The sequence below is a fragment of the Lissotriton helveticus genome, chromosome 2_1 (assembly GCF_964261635.1).
Source record: "Lissotriton helveticus chromosome 2_1, aLisHel1.1, whole genome shotgun sequence".
In the NCBI taxonomy this organism is placed as follows: domain Eukaryota; kingdom Metazoa; phylum Chordata; class Amphibia; order Caudata; family Salamandridae; genus Lissotriton; species Lissotriton helveticus.
Window position 1 is genome coordinate 582,504,087 of NC_136059.1, and position 24,200 is coordinate 582,528,286.

At 44.8% G+C, this 24,200-nt stretch overlaps 1 protein-coding gene across 1 annotated transcript in view; it reads right to left on the reverse strand.

Annotated features, from left to right (window-relative positions):
• The window catches only part of UTP15 (UTP15 small subunit processome component), a 234,365-nt gene that overhangs the window by 17,364 nt on the left and 192,801 nt on the right, over positions 1–24,200 (reverse strand). Inside the window, exons 11-12 of the mRNA XM_078675269.1 lie at positions 11,835–11,968; positions 773–831 (exon numbers count right to left, since the gene is read on the reverse strand). Of these exons, the coding sequence (XP_078531395.1) occupies positions 773–831; positions 11,835–11,968 (193 nt within the window). The remainder of the gene's footprint in view (positions 1–772; positions 832–11,834; positions 11,969–24,200) is intronic.

Here is a 24,200-nt window from a genome sequence, read left to right on the forward strand (position 1 = left end):
GGCACTGACGTAGAAGGCACCATCCACCCATTTTTTGTTGGCGCTTGTATAAGCTGTCTTGTGACTCAGCTCAGTGGTACTTGTTTTACGGCCCTCGAGAGGATGAAAAGCTGCATTGGCCATGCCCGGGCTTAAATCCATACCCTCCCCAGATAACTTATAGATATTAGATATGTGCCAGCCCCCACAGAGCTGTTGTCTTAGAGAGTTCACAGGGGCCTTGAAAACTCAAATCTCCTGTTATTACACCTAGTATGTATGTATTTGTTGTATCAACAAGAGCATTTCGACCAGAAATCCTGAACCGAGTAGCATATAAAAACAAGCGCTCGAAGCGCCCACCACGACGTAGAGTTTTCTCTTTGTCTGCCACCCCACTTGGACGGCCTCTGCCTGCTTCTTGCTGGCGTAAAAGGTGTTCATTATCTTTATGGGGCCATGTGTTTTGGCCCCATAAAGATAAAACCTTTTACGCCAGTAGGAAGTCAGGGCAGTCCATCCAAGTGGGACGGCAGAAAAAAAGAGAAAAGTGTACGTCACTGGAAGCTCTTTTCCAAGGAATGGCCACAGTTTAGCATAAACGGTGACGCCAGCCAATGGAAAAGAGGGGCGGGGCTTAAAGCCCGCTACTGAAACATACCCTAAATCATTAAATCTCGCCAGCGAGACTGCGCATGTGCGCAGTCTTAGCGCTAGGCTCGACCTAAAAAATACTTGCTTAGTGGTGTCACCTAAAAATCAAGTCAGTTTCACACAAAGTTTCAACGCTTACCAACAAGCAGCTCTGCAACATGGATTAGAACTGGGGCAAATCTGGGCTCCACGGCGTGCCTGAGGAAGAAGAGCACATTATCTTTTGCAATTTGTTTCTCAGTTAAAAGGACTTGCTATCATTTTTCTACAGCCAGAACAAAAGAAACTGATACTGAATGCACACAAGTTTAAAAATCAACAAATCGATTGCTTGAGCCGACAGTTTAGGTAGATTTCTAACAGAGTATTTACAGAGATCCAAAGGAGTACAAATGGAACTGTAAGCAAAACCTACATTTACATGACTATTCATTCTATACACAATCTTGTGGACAACATGCAAGAGTAATTGTGGCAAAAATTGTGTCTCACAACATGAAGTTATTTTCCACTAGGAATATTTTTGCAGATTTTTCATACCCAATTTATGTTTCTATCAGGCTGTTTGCTATCAAGTTAAGGATTGCATTTTGGGGTGAAAAAAGCTCTGAATGTTTGTGAATATCCAGAGTTATAAATATGTGGGTGTTTGCTACCTTCGTAGTAACAAAAGAGAGAGTAAGGGATTTTCCACAGAGGTGGAAAGAGTAACTCCTGGTCCCCTGGACCTAAATTCAATAAACAACAGAAGGAGTATCCCAGTGGACCAGATCAATGGTCCTAAATGGGATGAGAGGAGAAAGTGAAGTCACAAAAGAAAAAAATTCTTTTGTTAGAAGACCCCTCACTCACCAACCTGGTTGGTGACATGCTTCATCATCGGGGTCCCACCCGGACAGCCGAGTGCCGTCCGGGTGTGCTGCGACACCTGACTACAGTGGAGCGGGTTTTTTTGTGAGTGAAGTGCAATAAAAATTTGTAATGTTAAAAATTGTCCAAGTATAACTTCTTCGAAAAGATTTTTATTCTGAAGCTACTGAACAATATTAAAAAAAAAAAAGTTGAAAGATACTTCAGTTGGCTTCAATGACCGGCTGTATCTATGTGAAAATGTGAAATAGTGGTTTACATGTTTCAACCTAAGATGGGATCTACCAGGTTTTCGTCAGGACCAAAGGTATGGAAACTGGGCGGTATACACACTCTAACGTGTACCCAACCCTCGATTCCAGAAAAAACCTTCCTGTAAACTTACAGTAGGTGTCCTCACAGCCTGGATAAGGCGAGGAAAAAAGAGAAACCTGTGGAAGAAAACAAAATGATCACAAACATACGAATTACGTGCCTGTAACGTAGTGTAGTTTCTCAGTAAACAACATTCTCCATGCGAATCCCTCCATGCTAAATATAAACACCCGGTAGGTGCATATTAAATAGTGGGCTAAAATGTTGACAATTTGCCAGCATTTGTGATCCTCATAAGCCAGAAGTAAAGTTGTGGACCTCCATATTACAGGCCTAATTAGTCTGTCGTTTCAAAACACACACACACAAAGCCACACTTGTCAATAGTAGTGAGAGCGTGGGTGTGGAATAATATTTAAAGTCACTCTTACACTTGATTCGAGAAAGTGACTCGCAGTGCTCACATCCAGTCGTGTGAACATTGTATATGCATGCATTGTAAACTTTAAGGAGCATTTTTTAATCATGACTGTGGGAACGGTTAAAAGCAAGGACTAAAGATGGACTCAGACTAGTCGTTTCATGTGCTTCACAGGGTTTAAAAGGGAAGGCTTTGTCATCAAACTATTTCTGTAGAAAAGAAAAGCGCCCGTGAGGAAGGGGTGGGAGCGGGACAGGAGTCATCTGGATGACTCAGAGGCAAAACGCGATCGTGTCCCGCAGTGGATAGCGGTCGCGCTGTAAACTAGATTAAATAACTTACAGTTTTGAAGATAAGGTAAGGCCGTTGTGCCTACAAGCCTTCCGACGCACCCCGGAGCAGCGAGGGACTGCCTGAGCTCCAGTTAAACAGGGGCAATCGGTTCCGGGTGTGGGCGGGGCTAGGGTCATGAGGCTGGCGTGATGAGTTGGTTGCCTTGGCAACGAGGGAAGCCAGCAGTACGGAGTCCTAGTAGGCTCAAAAAGTGGTGATGTGGATAGGAAAGGAAGCGCTGTCTCTATCTGATATGCTTCGTTAATGAAGTAAAATGGTCCACGGTCATCTGTAATCTAAATTCCTTTCCAGTGCTCATACCTTATGGGGCCACACCAATACGTTGGTGTAAATACATCACACTGACTCGAAAACCAAATGCCATGAGTCTTTACAATACTTACTGAGTACCACTCTTATGGAGTTATGCATAACTTATATTGGACAATGTACAATTAGGATGGGGGCTCACATACACATTCCCTATCTATCCTAGAAATAGCCCTTAAAACACCTTGGAACTACTTCCTTCACGAGACCTCTCACGCAGAAACTTGCTTCATTTGACTTCATTTACCGATTGCCCCTGTTTAACTGGAGCTCCGGCAGTCCCTCGCTGCTCCGGGGTACATCGGAAGGCTTGTAGGCACAACGGCCTTACCTTATCTTCAAAACTAAGTTATTTAATCTAGTTTACAGCGCGACAGCTATCCACTGCGGGACACGATCGCGTTTTCCCTCTGAGTCATTCAGATGACTCCTGTCCCACTCCCACCCCTTCTTCACGGGCGCTTTTCTTTTCTACAGAAATAGTTTATGATGACAAAGCCTCCCCTTTAAAACCCCGTGAAGCACATGAAACGACTATTCTGAGTCCATCTTTAGTCCTTGCTTTTAACCGTTCCCACAATCATGATTCAAAAATGCTCCTTAAAGTTTACAATGCATGCATATACAATGTTCACACGACTGGATGTGAGCACTGCGAGTCACTTTCTCGAATCAAGTGTAAGAGTGACTTTAAATATTATTCCACACCCACGCTCTCACTACTATTGATAAGTGAGGCTTTGTGTGTGTGTGAGTTTTCAAACGACAGGCTAATTAGGCCTGTAATATAGAAGTCCACAACTTTACTTCTGGCTTATGAGGATCACAAATGCTGGCAAATTGTCAACATTTTAGCCCACTATTTAATATGCACCTACCGGGTGTTTATATTTAGCATGGAGGGATTCGCATGGAGTATGTTGTTTACTGAGAAACTACACTACGTTACAGGTACGTAATTCGTTTGTTTGTGATCATTGTGTTTTCTTCCACAGGTTTCTTTTTTCCTCACCTTATCCAGGCTGTGAGGACACCTACTGTAAGTTTACAGGAAGGTTTTTTCTGGATTTGAGGGTTGGGTACACGTTAGAGTGTGTATACCGCCCAGTTTCCATACCTTTGGGTCCTGACGAAAACCTGGTAGATCCCATCTCAGTTTGAAACATGTAGACCACTATTTCACATTTTCACATAGATACAGCCGGTCATTGAATCCAACTGAAGTATCTTTCAACTTTTTTTTTAATATTGTTCAGTATCTTCAGAATAAAAATCTTTTCAAAGAAGTTATACTTGGACAATTTTTAACATCACAAATTTTTATTGCACTTCACTCACAAAAAAACCCGCTCCACTGTAGTCAGGTGTCGCAGCACACCCGGCACTCGGCTGTCCTGGTGGGACCCCGATGATGAAGCATGTCACCAACCAGGTTGGTGAGTGAGGGGTCTTCTAACAAAAGAATAGTTTTCTTTTGTGACTTCACTTTCTCCTCTCATCCCATTTAGGACCATTGATCTGGTCCAATGGGGATACCCCTTCTGTTGTTTGCTACCTTCAACAATGGCCAATGCCTTATCACACCTCTGAGAAGACTGATGTACCTACCCTTACATAAAAAGTAGTGCTATGGAAAATCCAAAGCACTGGCAGATTTAATGTGATACTGCTTCATATGCACTCACAAATAGAAACAGATCCGGATTATATTAATCAAGACATACCATGTGTGATCTGAACTGTGCCATAAATCACCTAAAGTCTTCAAAACAAAAATATCAGAAATTGTTCACATTACATTCTACTTAACAGCACCTATACTAACCTGTACACTATAGAAACTACAAATGCTCAAAAGGGGCAAAACCAAGACTGTCAACTCAAATATTTTTGGATTACCTAATTAAAGGGCTGAACAATTTAGAAAGAATATGGTATTTAATAAGCTACAGAAGGGGGGTTAGATTTGATGGAGGCATAGGCTTCTTCCTGGGTGATGTAGGCTATTTTCTCTAATTATACCACAAAAATTAAACTGCCTTATTTACTCAACCTCTCTTTCTCCCCACAGACATCTTTGAATGAAATACTTACCTTAATAATTCAAGTAATATGTACAAATGTCAAGAGTAAGAACTTTATTGCAAGATAATTAGCTGTAATGCACATATGCCAACAAGTAATCCCTGTTATGTTAAATAAGCTTGTAAAGTGCACGTACACCAAACGGTTTCATGGCGCTGGAGTCCAGGGAATTCTGCAACAGTGTGGGGTTTAGTCGTAAGCCTGGCAACAGCCAAGTCTTTAACTGTTTCCTAAACTGCTTGAAGGTCAATGATCTAATTTGTAAAGGAAGAGAGTTCCAGAAGTGAGGGGCCAAGACCACAAATCTTAGTCCCCCATGTTTCTTACGTTTAAAGGACGGGATGACCAAATAATTCCAATGAGCGGACCGGAGGTTCCGAGAGGGGACATAGCACTGAATCTGAGAGGATATAAATGCTGGGCTGTTGCCAATGAAAGCTTTAAAGGTGATACACCCCAGCTTACATGTACAGCGTTTGGCTACTGTGAGCCAGTGTAGACTTTCCATTAATGGCTTGACATGGTGCCATCCCTCCTTCTATATTATCTGCTGTACAACGTTTACAGGATTATCGAGATTCTACACTTTATGTTAAGTTTTGGAACATGGCATACCAATTTATAAATGCACCTACAATAGCTGGCAGGTTATTCGCTCAGAAGCAGCACTGCATAAGAGAAAGAGAAGTCCTGCTTAACTAAATTCTTGGGTAGAAGCATTTTTAATAGACTCACATGCATGTATCTCTACAGGCACAAGGTTTTAGAATTTTGAAACACAAAAACATTGCTCACTCGTTTGATTTGCCTTTCCATTTCATTAGAGGGTCGTGCCTCAAATAGGCTCTAATTATGTGCAAAGGATTCCCCGTGAAGCCCCTCTGAAAAAAGAACCAAGTTAGCTCTATATGTATAGCTCTACAGTGTCAGTTAGGAAATACACACCTTTCCGTCTCATTGAAGGTGGGTCACCAGTGAGTCTAGCTACAATGTCTATGCAGAAGGACTAATTTATATAAGGCCTAGTCAAGTGAAAAGTCAGACATTAACGTGAGAATAATCCAGGAAATCCAGTCAGTTGTAGATTTCCTACACATTTTCAAAATGTTTAATTTGAGCAAGGAGAATTCCTACCAGATGGAAAATCAAGCAATAATTTATTAGTGTGTAACTTCTGATATTCTTTAGCTAGGATTCGGGGAAGATATTGCGGAATCATCAAAAATGCATGTGCATTTATGAAATATCAAAACATACATAACTTACTTTATAGTCTACACCTAGTAACCATGCCTTCCAACTTAGAGAATAATATAAAGAATTAAGAAGCTAAAAGAGAAAACTTGCAAAATGTCGAGGTGCCGAGCCAAAAATATTCTATGCATGGCTTGCCCACACACTGTATCCATTTGTGAGCAGGCCCACAAGACAGCATTTTTATGTGAGGTTATGGAGTAGCCCATTTTCCTGATTTACAGATTATCTTGACGGACAAGCAGAGTTGGTGATAACAAAAAAAAATTTGCATAGAAGTTCCCCCATCGAGATTAAAAATAAATGAGATCTCTCATTCAAAGTACAGGGGGGTCTAAAACCAAGCATCCCTGCACTCGCAGGTTTTGCACTTCACACAGGTGTGTTACTAACAAAACGATGCAGTTGTATGAAACTCAAATCCACAGACTCACTGTGTGCTAGTATAGTGCCTCTCCATACTAGTTTAGATCACAATAGTTTGTTTCAGACAGGGACAAAAGTGATATAGTATGACTGTTGGTCCTCTTTCCAAAGACAAAAATAATAAAATGAACCACCTGGAGAGAGAAAACTAGGCCTGAAATTGGAACTCTCTAAACCCTCTAACCCGTTAGAAGTGGAATGAATTAAAGTGAAAAGAGCTAAGTACCACAAATCTGTCCTGAGGTGAGGATGAGTGGCACAGGGGAAGGCCTCCCGATCCACCATATCAAGAACTGCTCTAATGCATGAAGATGCTGGGAAGTCGTTAGAAAAGTGACGCCTCTCATTCGGATAGAAAGAGCCTTTAGACCTGTTTAAACACACTGGAAATTTAAAGTAACTAAGATCAAATTGCTTCTAATCACTGACCTTACTCTAAGTTTTACTCCAAGGTTTCTTTGTTCACTGTGAGTCACCCTAAATGCCATGGGTATGCCTGGATCATTATCCATTGCGACTTAAGTTGCACATTGCTGCTGAGGCAGAACAAGTGAAACATTGGCACAGGGATTGCTTGCGTTTCCATCCTTAGAGGATGTGGCCTAGCATTTCTGGCACTCCAGAAATAATTTTAGGCTTGCAGAGTAAAGCAGATGCCAGACAACAATTAGGCAGTTTTGTGGCTACATATGCCTTTATGCAACTAAATGGCAATCTGAAACTTAATAACCTGCTATGGCTAATTTCCATATGGGAGGACAGCTGGCTAATAGATTCTTGTAGAAATACATTGCATCTTTCGGAAGTTTTAACTTGTCTAAATGTAATGCACTTGTAGTCTATTAGGATTCAGCTCTCAAAATTCGAACCAGTAGTATACCCTAAGGCTGTTTTATAATGTGAGGAAAACCTACTGTCCCATAAAAGAGCCCAAACATGAAGCGGGTGGTCAATAAATTAAACAGCACTTGGAAATCTCATTCTTTAATCAGCATCACTTTTGAAACCTTGCTAACTGCAATGTTTTGACGGCCCAGACTCATGTCACTGTTGAATTCCTCTTTTTAAAAAGGGTAACATATTGCTCATAGTGATACCTGCTTTGACTGCCAGACATCAAAGAAACATATTGCAGATGTATAGCTGTGAAAGGTGAGGCCTTGCCCAAACAGGAACAGTAGGATTCGAAAGAATTTTTGGACCACAGCCTAAAGGTTCAAGTGTATCATAAGAATGCTGTTGGTAATTCTGATTTTCTTGTGGTAAATTGTTTTGAGCGATGCAAACCACTGAGGCAGCTTGCAGGTGTCATTATCCAGAAAATGAACACACATTTTTCAATTAACCCACACCACTCTTTTCTGAAAATCCAAGTCCACTCTTATACGTTCCACCCTTTAAACATTCATATTATATTTTCTTCTATTTGTCATGCTTACACTATTCCTATTCTTCTTGCATGTATACACTGATGGTTCCCCATCCAAACCTACCTCTCTTTCGCTCACCCGAGTTTTAAAACCTACCGACACCTTCAGCTTTTCTGCGACCCCTACACTAATATTTTCATGTTCATATTCTAATGTTATTCCTTCTATCTCTCTGGGGTCTCATTTTTTTCACCTAAGATTTTTTGGCCCCCCCGTCGTTTTGGCTTAGGAAAAACACGCCACCCCTCTCTTCAGGGAGGAGCTGACGAGCGCGAACTGACATTGCAGGTTCGGGAGCCCTGTTACTTAAACGGAGTTTGAAGAGGATTAGTAGTTAAAGGTATTAAAAAGGTAAATGTATTAAAAATAACAGAGCTTGAATGCCTGTATGTGTCAAAGTAGAATTACAGATCGCACAACGCAGGAGCAAAACAAAGGCAACATGCAAATCTCCAAATTGTGTCTGTAAAAAAAATGGAAAAGGTTTCTTGCCTATGGCAATTTTGAAGCGTGAATATTTTTCTGGATTCCTGATTCCTTGAATTATTTCGCCATCTAGAGACTGCGCTCGGGATTGCTCCTACTCCACACAGCACTATCTCCCGCCCCCCTCTCTTGCACACAAAGCAGACGAGGGCAGTGCAGTCCCTATTAAGCCCACAAAACCCCAATACGTGGTCCCCATCTTCACATTCTTTTTCCCCTAGTTTAGTGACACGAGCCTCTTAGAATCTGTTGCTATTTGATGCCTTTTTCCTCCTCATTCCCATTGCTGGGGGAAGGGTTGCATATGAATCTAGAAAGGCTTTCAAGTTGCAAATCTACTGTAACATGTAAATAATCTTTTCCGTCTGCAGCGCAAATACTTGCTAGATTTACATACAGTGTATAGATTATGTAGTGGTAGTTGATCTTTGATGAAGGATGGGCTAAGAGTGTGGTCGCACAAAGCTATTTTAAAAAGTGCCCAACCCGTGTTTCCTTATTCACAGTGGTGACGGTAAGGGTTAATAAACACGTTGAGGCCATGCATAGGTCTTTAATGGAGATATTCGCAGTGAAAGCCAGTGTGCCCCCCTTTTTTCCTGGTGGAATGTAAATGTAAATGTTGTAGTACTTGTATAGCGCCTGTATCACCCCACATGGGGTCTCTCCGGCACTTCTACACATACCGCTGTGGAACCCTTCCTGGCTTTTTCCCTGTGAGGTGCCCACTCCTGGGCACCCCCAAGGTGGAGCCAGGCATCCTAGCGCTGTTGGGGGCGTTGTGGAGATTAAGCAAGCTATTGCCCAGAGTTGCAGCATGGGACCCATGATTAGAATAGGCACCGAGGCGAGAATTATCAGGTCAGAGGAAATTGAGCCCAAGAGCCGCCGAGGCGGGAATTGAACCCTGGTCCCGGGCCAGACCTCTGCATCAGGGTCTGCTGCTCTAACCATTGAGCCACACTTCTCCACAATGCACTCTGTTTGTTTCTCTCTAGGGTGTAGCAGGTCCGAATGGTTTGTACAAACCATCTTGATACCCCAGGAGATCCCTATTAACTGGTGCATGGAGATGAAGAAATGCTCGCTTTTCCTTATTGACTTCATTTTCTGTAGGCATTACACTACTGATTGCCTTATGTCTAGAGAGTTCAGTGATCTTTCTATATTTATACGAGCTGAAAGAATGCGGGTGGTATTGATTGGTTCACATAAAATATGGATTTTACCTCTGGAATGAAGTGGGGGGGGGGGTTAGCTCTCATGATTACCCTACCTGTGTGTATATCTCTGAATTGAATGTATGGCCCACGTATAGTAGGAGCTTTCAATCAGCGCACCCTGCATGGAGATGTGATTGGAATTAAAAAGGCTGTTTTCAGCTTTAATCATTTGAGGCCTCTTTTGTACATCGGTTCAAAAGGGTGTTTCATGAGCTGTGCCAGTACCAGGTTAAGGTCCCTCATTAGCATGGGCATCTACAGTGGTGGTGCAATCCACATCACTCTGTGTAGGATCTTTTTAATCACAGGTATGGCAGAAAATGTCTTCCTTGATGCACCTCTGGAGTATGCAACTACAGGTGTACCGTAGTAGAGGCGTATAAGAACATTGCATCTAACATGATACATCACGTATATGATGTTAGTCATAATCCCTGTCAGGTCATGCAGCAGGTTTTCTTTCTTGCATCAATGGATGAACCTGATCCATTGGCTTCATAGCATTTGCGTGTGGTTGGCCAGCTCACCTGCATGAGCACCTCCACACACCTATCCTAGAGACCTAGGTGATCAAAACAGAGGTCTTCATGAGCCATACATACTGTTGGGCAGGCTGGATGGCTCCAGGAGGTGCACTTTCCTTCCTTAGGAGGGTAAAATGTTTAGAAAACCTGCAATTGTAATCATCCTGCCTTCTGCCATCTCCACTGGATCCGAATAGCGTGAATGTCCAGCCAACTGAGGATCAACTGGAAACAGAATCCTGTTTGTGCACGTCTGTTTTCCACTACAGGTATTAAGAGATCAGTGGAAAGGCATACGCAGACATATCTGACAATTTTATGGACAGTCACTTTTTTTGGGGAGTGGAGTATACCTCAATGTGAAGTTTTGACATTTTGTGTTTGCATGCACTGCACTATTTGTGGGCTTCCCCAAGTATGCAAAATAGTGTGTTTCCACCTCTTGGTTACGCTCCCTCTTGTGGGAAATTCATTCTTGCCTGCTTAATCTGTTTGCTTCCATATTTTGCTGCCCAGACAGGTGTATCGCTATTAGTGACGTCAGGACATTAGACTGACAGGACATATGACTTCATGTTCCCCTTCTTGTTCAGGTAGAATATCAAAGTTGTGCTGTCCATTTGGATTTGTTCTACCTTTACCAACATCAACTTGTGAAAAGCCTTCAATGTTAGGAGAACTGTCTTTAGTTGTGTGGTTTACAGCCTATTGAGGAGTACAGCACCCCATCTTGTGTGGAATGCTTTCATGGATATGGTTATTGTGGGGCATGGATGTTGGATTGATCTGCCTAGTGTGTTGTTTGGTGCTGTCCACCACAGTAGCTCTTTGTGCAATTTTGCTGTCGGATGTATATCCTGGATTCTCAAATATGCTACTACTAAAATAGATTTTAAAGTTAAAGGAGGCCTAGGAAATGTTACTATCGCCTTGGCTATGTATCTTTCGACCCCATGTGGATGCAGCCCATAAGAAAAAAACCTTTCTCTCCAGTGTTTTTAGTTCGGACCATTTCTTTTTCGACGTCAGCTGTTTCATCGTATATTTGCTTGATTCGAATCGGGTCTCCGATCCTTAACTTTGCTTTGAACTCAAGGGCAGAAAAATATTCTGCAAATGGCAACCAAGCGCTGGTGCTTTGCAGGTTTACTTTCAATTTCATAGGGGATTAGTACTGCAAACCACTCGTGGAATCCCAATTGGAAAAAAGGGGGTATAAGAAAAAACTCTCGTTGTGGATACAACTACTAGATGGCGGAATAGTGGACAGCATGCAAATCAAGACACGATCCACACTGCAAAAATAGCTAAGGTTGGGCTGCTTACTTCAAAAAAGATGCAGAACAGTAGCTGGACAGGGAGTTGGAAAGATAAAGGTGTGCAAATTATCTGAAAGCATCTGGGAAGAAACAATAGGAAATGCAAGATCCAGAGGCTTATATTTAATTAGTCTGACTACCCAAATGATAATACGTTTTTGCATGCTCAGTGAATAAACTCTTACCTTAGTAGGAAACCAAGTAATAAACTGAGCTGTTTTTCATCCCTTCCTGCAAGGGCATTTTTGAGTGTACCCCTGCGGTTTAATTCCTGCATTATTGCCACGGTCACTTCCGGCGTTTTCACTCGTACACTGGGCTGTTAAATCACCAAAATACATCAAATATTATAACAAAGAAAGCAATAATGTAACTCAACCTCACTACCTGGTTCCCACACTACAGGTGTACAGTTAACAGCAACATCTGTAACTTAATATTCTTGATTTTTTTCGGTATTTTTGTAAATGCTAAAAAGATTTACGTGAAAAATGTGCCAAGGTAAAAAGCAGGTTATCAATGTTAAAGACCAAAGTCACATACTTTAAATCTCTACATGACTAGAATTGAAGCACAACTACATAAAAAAGGAAGAACAAGTTACTTACCTTCGGTAACAATATTTCTGTAAGAAACATAGGTTAGTTATAGATTCCTTACCTTAGAATTAGCCCCAGGCGTCAGAATGGATACGGAAACTTTTTCGTCAGCAGTACCCCTGCGCGTCGGAAGGTGGCATTGGTTGATTCAGCGTCAGTCATCAGCGGGATGACGTTGCGGTAGCTACACAGACGCCGCCCTCGCGCGCTTACGTCAGTTCTGTACACCACAATTTGGTTCTCGGGCGAATTTTAGTCTGTAAACCTGATCTAGGTTTGTCATCATTGATTTAATCATAATTGTCTGTGGGCTGGTTATGCCAGTACCGAAGAAGTGGAAGAGCATCCCCAGAGGTGGTACAGGTGGAGGATGTGGCGTGAGGTTTCGATGCAGAGGGGGCACTTTGATTCGGTAGGGTATCTGGATCAGTATTACAAGGATTTTTAATCCTTGTAAAGATTTTGTCAAACTGATTAAGATTTCAGTCAGGTGCTTGTATAAGGATCTTTCCATTTTTGCAAAGGGATATGGTAAGATCTGCATTGAAGACTAGTGAGGGTATTATGGTTACTTAGAAACCCTGAGAAATTTTTCTCATTGGTTTGGACCGAAGCGTTTAAGTTAAGGCTCCTCTCCACTGGGCTCTTCTGTTAGTGAAGATTAGGTCATTAATCATAACACCCTGTGAACCAGCCTTTTTGTCTAGGGTTAAGGACATTTTTTCAGGGCCCCAGTTTTGTGCACCAGTGGTCAGTGTCTGGCATGGAATGGGGGATTTGCCTCCCCCTCTTCACTGACGAGTCTGAAACGCAATACTCACCCCCTCTAAAGCTTGCAACAATAATAATCTGGGAAACCTCAGCTATACTAACGAAATGGTTACTTACCAGTAATGGTAGTTTTGCAGCTTGAAGAGTTTTCTGGATTCACAAGCTGAGCATTATTCTGCCATCTAGTGGTTGGATGCAGAATAGTCTGTTTTTTTGCTTGGGGCGTTATCGACTACCATTTGGTGCTAGGTCCATCCTTGTGTGACGTCAGACGGCATCCCGGAAGTTCCTGTGCGTGGGAGCCACATTCAGATTTTTTTTTCCCCTTTTTTTTACTAGGGAATGTCTTAAATCCTGTTGTCTCTAGATGGTAGTTCTTTGGTTTCTGGGATCTTTTGTCCCTACCTGTTAGCATTCCTACCCGGAGGGGTTGGAGGTGGGTCCCATGTGAATCAAGAAAACTCTTGAAGCTGCAAAACTACTCCTACTGGTAAATAACCATTTTGTTTTGCAGCATGAATCCTTTTCTGGATTCACATGCTGTGCCTTAGTTTATGTAGCAGTCCCCCCCCCCCTCCTGGTAAGATGAGTCTTCCTCATCTTACCACAGCTATCCCTTTGGGGTAGCTGTGGTAAGATGAGGAAGACTTCGCAAACAGGTGTTGAAGTACCTTTTGTCCAACTTGAGCTTCCTTAGTAATCTGTATATCCACGCAGTAATGTTTGGTGAATGTGTGCAGGGAAACGCATGTTGCCGCAGCACATATGATGTCTTCTGGCACGTTGGCTATGAAGGCCAGAGTTGCCCCCCTTTTTTCTTGTTGAGTGGGCCTTTGGACGTGTGTTTAGCGTTTTCCCTGGTGAGGCATAGCATACATGCATTGCCTGTACAATCCAGCGTGCAATTGTCCCCGTTGTCACGGGTACTCCCTTGTTGGACCTTGAGTGGGAGACTAACAATTGATTGCCTTTACAGAGTTGTTTTGTCTTGAAGATAGTATAGTAAAGCCCTTCTTACGTCCAGGGTATGAAGGCTTCTTTCTAGTTGTGTTTGTGGGTTTTGGAAGAAAACCGTTAGCTGTAGGCTTTGGCTCATGTGGAATTTGCTTACTACCTTAGGTGGGAATTTAGGGTTTGTCCTTAGGATAACCTTGTCCTTGTGGATTTGCATGTATGGTTCCTTAATAGTTCAGGCTTGTAGTTCACTTACTCGTCGTAGAGATGTTATGGCTATTAAGAAGGCAGTCTTTATGATGATGATTTGAGTACTGCTTTGTGCATGGGCTCTAATGGTCCTGTCATTAGTTGTGTTAGGACTGTGTTCAAGCTCCACATTGTGACAAGAGCCTTTCTTGGGGGTGCACTCCTTTTGGACCCCTCAAGGAATCTTTTGATGACTGGTGCTATGAAGAAACATTGACATGAATTTCCTCTGGTGTAGGGTACAATTGCTGCCAGGTGCACCTTGAGGCTTGAGTAGTTGATGTTACTGTCAAGCAAGTGTGTCAGATATACGAGCTGCGTAGCATTGCCTAGTGGTCTGTTTTTTTTGTCTCCTTTAGTATTGCCATTGTTCTTTGCGGTATGTTTAAATGTCTGAACTCGATGTATTCAGGCGCCAGGCTGCTAGGCTGGGCGCCGCTGGTTCTGGGTGAAAGATCTGCCCCCTTTGCATTGTGAGGCGGCCCTTGTCTGCATTGAGCTTAATAATGTGTCCCCTGGACAGTTTGAGTAGGCTTGAGTACCAGGTTTGTCTTGCCCATTGAGGGGCTATGAGTATTAGATTTGTTCTAGGTTGTCTGGCTTTCCTCCGAACCTTTGTAGTAGAGGAATTGGAGGAAAAGCATATGCAAATATCCCTGACCAGTTTAGTGAGAGGGCATTCCCTTTTGTTAGATGGTGTTGAAACCTGCAGGCACAGGATTGCCATTTCTTGTTCTCCGTTGGTGCAAACGAATAGTTTCTTACCTGTCGGTGTAGTTTTGCAGCTTGATGATCTTTCTGGATTCACTATGCTGTGCATTATCCCGCGGTCTTGTGGTTGGGTCCGGATTCGTAGTCTTTTCTTTTTTTTTTCGTAGCCCAGGTGGGTGTCGACGTCCCACCTTTTGGTGCATTTCCGGTGACGTCGGCACGCTTCCTGCGGAAGCTCCCACCCTTGGGCGCCATCTTCGGATTCTTTTTTCTCGTGTTCGTTTTAATACCGAAGTTATGGCAATGTTCAACGAAAGTATTTTCACCGCTTTAACCTTTAAGGTTTCTTTTTCCAAGTATTGTCTTTGTTTCAACCACCTTTTCTTTCCAGCCTCATCTTTCTGGTGGAGGTGGGTGGGTTCGCTAGTGAATCCAGAAAGATCATCAAGCTGCAAAACTACACCGACAGGTAAGAAACTATTCGTTTTGCAGCGTGAATCTTTCTGGATTCACTATGCTGCGCATAGACTTTGTAGCGGTTTCTCATGTTTGTGGCGGCTGGGTGGAAGATGAGCGTTGGTTATTGAATATGTGTTGAAGCACCCTTTGTCAGATTTGTGCTTCCTTGTTCATCTATATATCCACACAGTAGTGCTTCGTGAACGTGTGCACTGAAGCCCATCTGCCCCCCGAACTTCGTGAGAAGGTCCGGCCGACACGGCAGCCACATGTGGGGTAGGAGAGACCGGTGAATGCAGGTCCGTGAACCACCACTTTCGGGGCCACTCCTGAACAATGAGGATCATCCGTGCTCTGGACTGAGACAGCTTGATGAGCACCGCCGGAATCAGGGGAATAGGTGGAAAAGCGTACAGAAAGCTGTTCGACCAGCTGATCCATAGCGCATTCCCCAGAGTCCCCGGTTGGTAATACCTGGAGGCGAAGTCTTGGCATTTTCTGTTTTCGGCGGTGGCGAACAGATCTACGTCCGGAGCTCCCCATTTGTCGAAGATGTCTCCTAGCACTTCGTCGTTTAGAACCCACTCGTGGTTTTCTTGCACCAGCCTGCTGAGTGCGTTCGCCTGAGCATTCTGCACACCTGGCAGATGGGTAGCCGTTTCGTCAGTCCTCTGGCTAGCAGCCAGTGCCAGATCGCCTGCGCTTCTTGTGACAGTGTGCGCGATCTCGAGCCCCCCTGCTTGTTGAGGTAATACATTGTGGTCGTATTGTCCATCTGTACAAGCAAGGAGTTGGTCTGGAAGGACGGATGAAAGGCCTTCAGTGCCAAGTGAACAGCTCGGAGTTCCAGGAAATTGATGTGATACGTGGATTCCGCCGGGGACCACGTTCCCTGGATCTGTAGATGGCCTGAATGTGCTCCCCAGCCGTGGAGCGAATCATCCGTGACGATAGTCTGAATGGGAATGTCCTTGTGGAATGGAACCACTTTGAGGAGGTTCTCTGCTGAGCACCACCATCTCAGGGACTGTTGAGCGTGAAGGGACAGCCAGATCCGGTGGTCCCAGCTCCCCCGCTTCTGGTCTTACTGATCCTCCAGACATTCCTGCAGCGGCCTGATGTGGAGGCGTGCGTGTGGCGTGAGGAAGTTGCAAGAGGCCATCGACCCCAGTAGAGAAGACACCGTTATCACTGTCATAGATGAACAGCTATGAGAGCCTGAGCCTTCCGAAGGATCGATAAGCGTCGCTCCTCCGAAGGAGACACGCTTGCTGAAAGAGTATCGATGGAGGCTCCCAAGTACTGTAGGCACTGGACAGGAGTCGGAACAGACTTGGACATATTTATGTGCAACCCCAGCTGGTTCAACAGAACGGCCGTACTGTTGAGGTGCAATTGCGCTTCCTGGAAGGTGGAGGCTTTGATCAACCAATCATCCAGGTACGGGTAGACAAACACCTTGTTCTTTCTCAGGTGAGCCGCCACCACTGCCATGCACTTTGAAAAAGTCCTGGGCGCAGACTTCAGTCCAAACGGTAGTACGGTGTACTGATAGTGATTGGTGCCGACCAGAAATCGCAGGAACTTCCGATGTTTCCGTGCAATGGCCACATGGAAGTAAGCATCTTGCAGATCTATTGCGCAAAGCCAGGCTCCTCTTTGCAGCTGAGGATAAATCTGGTGCAGAGACAGCATGCAAAACTTCTCCCTGCGAATCCATTTGTTTGCTTGTCGCAAATCCAGAATGGGCCTGAACTCGTTCTTGTCCTTCTTGCGCACCAGGAAGAACCGAGAGTAAAGACCCTTTCCCTTTGAGACAAAGGGGCGTCTTCTATTGCCCTTTTTCTTAACAGGGTATCGGCCTCCGCTTGGAGCTCGTGCAGCTGGAACTGTGAGCAAACCGGTGGAATAGCTGGAGGAGGGCTGACGAAACGAAGACTGTATCCATTGCAAACAATATTCAGCACCCACTTGTCCCGAGTAATTTTTCTCCACTCTGCCAGGTAATTCTGTATGCTTCCCCCCACCGGAGTGGGTAATGGAAGAGGGGGAAGTAACACCTCAGGGATTAGACCCGGGCGGGCCCTTGTTCGCCGAGGAGGACTGCTGTCCGCCTCAGCCCCTCTGGCACTTTTGGAATGGCTGCCGCTGGTACTGCTGCTGTTGTTGCTGTTGACCAGCTTGACGACCCTGCCCTCGTCTTTGAGAACCATACCGCCTCTGGATCAGACGGAAGGACTTCTTCTGCTCTTTTGATTTCTCCAAACCAACGGCTTTAAGTGTCTCTACCTCTGCATTCATGCGGGCCATCTCCTCGTCCGCATGTGACCCAGAGAGAGTCGAGCCCGAGAATGTTAAATTAGCGACTCTCTGTTGCGCCTTCGGTTTGAGAGATGTAAGGCGCAACCAGGAATGTCGTCGTAAATTGATGCCATGGCAGTAACCATGAGCCGCCAGGAGAGCGGCGTCGGCCGCAGAGCTGATGACCTGATTGGAGACCATCATACCCTCATTCAAAATCTCCTGGAAGTCTTCTCTCCTATCCCTCGGGAGTAGCTGCAGGAATTGCTGCAAGGACTCCCACAAGGAGCGGTCATAGCGACCCAAGTGCGCCGAGACATTCGCCGCTTTCATGGAGGTGGCCGCCGTCCCGCAGACTTTTTGTCCAGCTGAGTCCATCTGAAGGCTTTCCTTATCCGAAGGCACCGTAGAAGACGGGGCAGTAGCATGCTGCTTCTTGTCCGCAGTTACGATAACAGAATCCGGTACCGGATCTGATCTCAGGAACGCCGGATCGGAATCCGGGGGCCTGTACTTTTTCTGCAGCCGGGACAGAGCTGATTTCACTCAGGCCGGAGTAAGAAAAAGCTCCATAGCTGGTTCCTCCAGTCCCGGCACCAAGGGCAACAAGGTGCAAGACAAATGCCGCTTGTGTAAGGTTTCAAATATCACCTATGTAGAAGGCGTGGGTACCGTCAAAGTGATCCCCAACTTCGCTGCTCCTCTCAATAGCACCTCCTGAAATGTTACAATATCATCCACCGGTGACATCCTCGTATGGGGGGAATCCAACAAGGTGGGAGAATATCTCCGGCCACTTGAAGAGTCCGTATGACGGGACCATGATCTATCCCTCCTGTGACAATGACTGGACCGTGTCGAAGACCAACGGTCACTCCGTGATCTAGGTCTCCCTCTGGACCGTGATCTAGACTTCCTAGGCCTCGGGCGATCCACTGGCCTTACAGGAGGCGGGAGCTGCAGAGGCAGAACTGGAGTCCTAGGCTTTCGAGGCCTCGTAGGCGTTGACGGAAGGCTCGGCACAGATGGAGGAGACAGCTGTGGAGGTGGAGGAAGAGTCGGAAAAGTTGGAGGAGGAGGAGAGGGAGGTAGCGGAGGAGGCTTCCTTGGAGGCAATGGTGGAGGCAACGGTGGAGGCGTAGGCGTCCTGGGCCTAGAAGGCGAATAGGTCCTAGAATATTCAGATTCTGAAGACCTGACCACTCTCCTCTTCTTCTGCGCAGGTCTTCACGAGGATGCTCTAGAGGCAGACCTCTTTTCAGCAGAGCGCCGGCGCGACCAGGGACTCGCAGATGCAGAAGATAGGCAGACTACTGAGGCAGAGGACACAGTCCTGGTCCTTGAACGCCTCCCCGTCGACCTTTCCCTCCTCGAAGTCGACCTCTTCGCCTTTCTGCTCCTCGACGTCGATCGTCTAGACGTCGATGAACCCCTCGCGCCGACTTGTCTTTCCTCGACGTCGAACGTCGAGTCGACCTCGAACAGCGGTGTTGCCTCGACGGCGAGCGCCATTGCCTCCTGGACTCATCTCGACGTCGATGATGTGTCGACGCCGGTGAAGTCCTCGACGTCGGCCTTGTCCGAGGTCTCGACGTCCTTCCCCTCAACGTCGAACGTTGACAACGCTTCGACCCAGAGCCCTGGGTCGACGGGGAACAGATAGTGGTCATGCCTCTCGACGCCATCGACCGGGCAGAGGACGATGTTTGAGTCCCTCCTTGCCCAGACCCACCTGGTTCCGGATGTCTCCTCTGCTCCAGGCCTTGGAGACTAATCTTCTCCCTGTCACGCAGGGTCCTCCTGGAGAAAGATTGGCAAATCTCAAAGGCTTCAGGAACATGGGAGGAAGGGAGACAGAGTATGCATACACTGTGGGGGTCAGATTTAGCCTTCTTCCTGGCACACTCAGGGAACTTATCGAATAAAGCTGGCATATTCGACAGAAAGAGTGGGCCAAACTGGCTAAAAAACACAGCAAAAGGAAGAAGACCCCAGACGTCGAGTGAAACACTCAAAACATTTAAAAAGTGTAAAAAATTGAAGAAATACCCAAAAAGGGAGAGCTCAATGCTCCAAGGTCCTGCTAGCAGGAGCCGGAAAAAAAACCTGAAAGTAAAAGGACTTTAGCTGTGCATCCTGGGATACCAAGGGTCTCTGGAGAGTTCCTTAAAGGCATGGTATCCCTTTTCCAGACACATAATGGCAGCCTATGGGGCCTTGTCTGTCCAACCCTTCCTCTCTATCATTTCAAGGATTTTGGTGAAGGGGAGTTTTCTCTATGAGGGAAACATGGTAAAAATGTGTAAAATCTGACATTGTTGGCTATCCTTTTCACTGTTTAGATGAAGTGGTGGCCTTTGTAGCCTTGGAAGTGTTAGGCTGAATTATTTGTCTTGATTTTCTCCTAAGTGTCTATGCAGGACTGCAAAGAAGACAGCTTAAGAGATTATTTTTGATTGCTCCGGGGTCCACGCACATGGGCGGGACTATTCACTAGATTATGACTGTACACAGAGATCCCCTACTACAGAATCGTGGTATGAGTGTGTTCCACACACTGGTTGTATGAACTGGCCTTTATGAGCCAATCGTCGAGGTACGGGAAGACGTGGATGTGCTGTCTTCGTAAATGTGCTGCCACTACTGCAAGGCACTCGGTGAATACCCGTGGTGCTGTTGTGACTCCGAATGGGAGTACTTTGAATTGATAGTGCTGCCCGTCTATTACAAATCTGAGATACTTACTGTGAGCTTTGTGAATGGGAATGTGGAAGTATGTGTCCTTGAGATCTAGAGTAGCAAGGAAGTCGTTTTGTAATAGGAGATGAAGGACTTTCTTGGAGTGTGGCCATGTGAAAATGGTCTGACTGTATGTATTTGTTTAGTGGTCTGAGGTCTAGGATAGGCCCTTCTTTGGGATAAGAAAGTATAGGGAGTAAACCCCCTTGTTTTGTTGGTGCATAGTAACTGGTTCCATTGCACTTTTTTGCAGCAAAGATATTACTTCTTGCTTTAACAGTGATAGATATTCTTGTGACATTGGGAGCTGTTTGGGTGGTAAGTTGTCAGGTGGAGAAGCCTTTGAGGGATAGCTACAGACCTCTTCCTCTGGGCTTTCTGTGTCAAGGTGGTTCCATTCTTCCTCCAAAGTCCCCGAGGCTTCTTCCTCTTCTTGAGCGTCTAGCTCCTCTTCCACATTATCTTCATTAGGTTCAGGGGTTGCCTCAGCTTTGAGAATATCTTTCAATTGTTCGGCGGCACCGGCGGGCTTCTCAGGAATTCGGAACTCCTTCAGCACCTCGTCAAACTCCTTGGACTGAAGGAGTGCTGCCATTTCCGCTTCCAGACGTCTCTTCTACAGAAAGACCGTCACTCACACCCTGGTCACCAGCAGAATCTACTACGGCAATGCACTCTATGCCGGAATAAACAAAAACCTCACCTGCAAGCAACAGAACATCCAGAACGTCACCGCAAGACTGGTCCTTGACCTGCCAAGACACAACCACATCTCCCAGCACCTGTGCACACTCCACTGGCTCCCCATCGAAGCTAGAGAGTCACCTTCAAGATGCTCACCCACGCCCACAAGGCCAGCCACGACACCGGACCAGCATACCTGAACAGCAGACTCAAATTCCACGCACCCAGCTCTCCTACGCTGTGCTCCCCCGCACCAGAAAGACCAGATCAGGAGGCCACTCCTTCTCCTTCCTTGCGGGCCAAGCCTGGAACGCCCTTCTGCCCCACCTCAGACAGACAACATCGCTCCCCATCTTCACCTCAAAACCTGGTTCTTTGATAGACCTCCCCCTTGATGGGCTAGAGCCTGCTAACCCCCACCCCCCACCAGCACCTTGCGACCCTTACGGGTGAGTAGTCGCGCTTAGCAAACGCCTGATTGATTGATTGTTTTACCCCTTCTGGACTCCCCGATGTCACCAGCGTCTGCATGCAGGTCCCATCTACTGTGAATTCTCTGTAAAGGAAAACCCCAAGGCCTAAAGACACCCCTGCACCCACACCCCTGCACCCATCGCTCCTGGGCCTAGGAGAAGAGAACCAAAAATGTGTCTGATACCTAAACATAAATTATAAATTGGTGTGGATCTCCTCCTTCAGTCATGCTGTAATGTATTAATCATTGCGTGTATTTGCAAATGTCTTATACTCTTCTGTGTTAAGCCCAAGGCTGCTCGACCACACAACTCCCTAACAGAGCACTTTGGGATTGCATAGCAAAACCTGTCCACAAGTAAAGGAACCCCTGGACTCTTTACACAGTATATCAGATTCTTGATATATCACATAAAGAGCCAGCTTCCTACAAGAAGTCAGCTATCTTGAGACGTACAACCTTACCTTAAGCGGAACCCACCTAATCAGACCAAACTTATGTCACTCAATACCAGGGTGCCATAAGTAGTCAGCATGAACTAGTAGTATGTAACTCATGTACAGAGACCAAAGATTCAGGCCACAATCTTTTCTGCTGTAGATTTGACTACTTAGGTTTGACCTTTCTTCACGAATGTGTGTATTCATATTTTTTGGCCCTATCACGTGTACAACGGCATGCTCAGAAGGGAGGTGGGTGGGTTTGACGAGGGGGAAATAATTTTGTTGTAAAAAAAATAAACTATACTCTAAAATTGCTTGCCGCTTTATTAATATTGAAAGTTCAGTGCAGGACTTCTATGTGCAAATGCCATGTCAAAACAATGGCTCTGTGTGTTAGCACGATTGTTACTTCTAGTTTAATATACCCTTTATTGTGAAATAAACGTTGGTACCATTTTTTCAATGACTAGTTTTCATGCACAATAACTAAAATTTGGATTAGATTTATGCATCAAATTATTTTTATTTTAATACAAGCCAATGTTCCAAATAAGATATGGTACAGCTGTAATCAGAATCAATTTCAACAATGTAAGTTATCTATTAAAAATGGATTTGACTGGAATGTGCGTGTTGCTTATTGATAAGATCTCCAAGTCCCGACCTAGGATAAGCCATGACATTATTGTGCCTCCTAATGAATACATACATGAGTATGGTGATGTATCTACTTGGAATCTCTACTGAAAAATTGAATTCCATTTAGCAAATACAGTAGTGTGCATTAACCTATCTTGTACTACACGTGTTATGAGAAAACCTCATTTGTACACTTTAAAGTCAGAAGCAAAGGACAGAACTGACAGTTTCCATAGTATGTCTCTAACCTGAACCTGGCTTTGAAAGAACTAGTTGGAGGGTAAATATTCCACACCCAAGTATGCCTCAACTCTGCGGGAATTCAAATAGGAGCGGATATTGAAACAATGGATTTGTTTGAAAATCTCTGCAAAAAGCAGAGAAGAAAATAAATTCACATCCGACATAAGACTGTTAGCCAATCGTAATGACTAGAATCGGAGCCGACTGCAAGTTCAATTTGGGGTGAAGGACCATATTAAAGCAATACAGATTGAAGTACTCCATTTTGGATTACGACTTGTGTTAATTGTTTACTGCGTCAAATATATTATTTATAGCATGCAATGTGTAATAGGTTCCAAGAGCTATTCAAGAGAAGCAACAGGAATTTGTTTATACAGATGCAGAGCTGAATAAACTTCACATTTTCAAGTGTCTGGAATGTCTGCGATTGTGATCTAGGTCAAATGACTGATGCTTTATTTTTAATACACATTTTACTGACAATAGAAAATGTTACTTTTTACTGCAAGGTAGTGTTCATAGTAGCTGCCAATCAGAGGAGTGGAAAGCACAGGGGATGACTTCTAAAGACGAATAGGGAGGGGAACAGCAGATTTTCAAAAAGAGATTGTTGCAGAGATGTGAAGCTTTGACATTAACAAATGCCTCCTCTAAAATTGGTTCTGCATTTGTTTCTGGGAACTGTAAAAAAGTGGCTCTATATATACTGGACCAAAGTCAGGTACAGTGTGTATAGAGTCTCCAGAGGTTTGGCAGAGGCTAAAGTTAGATATAACCTTACTCTCTAAAGAACAAGTTACTTACCTTCGGTAACGCTTTTTCTGGTAGATACAGTATCTGCCTGTGGATTCCTCACCTTGTGAATATCCCCCTTGCGTCAGCAACATTTGGAAATTCTTTTTGTAGCTTCGCGCCGACGTCACAGAGGCACGGCATCGCTCGCGACTCTGATGACGTCACCGACACCATAATAGGCCCACGCCGGCGTGATGACGTCAGTTCCGCCCTTTTTTCCGTACCTTCGAGGCACACGGACGGACCGACAACAGTAGATATATACACAGTATACAATACTCAAGATAACACAGTGTAAAGACAATGCAGTAATTCAAGTAGAATAAAACACTACTTTTGAGAATAACATATATACATTAAAACATTGCCATTATCTGAGGTATAGAAGAGTGGACAACGGGGAGGCGGGTGGGCATATGAGGAATCCACAGGCAGATACTATAACTACCAGAAAAAGCGTTACCGGAGGTAAGGAATGAACATGCT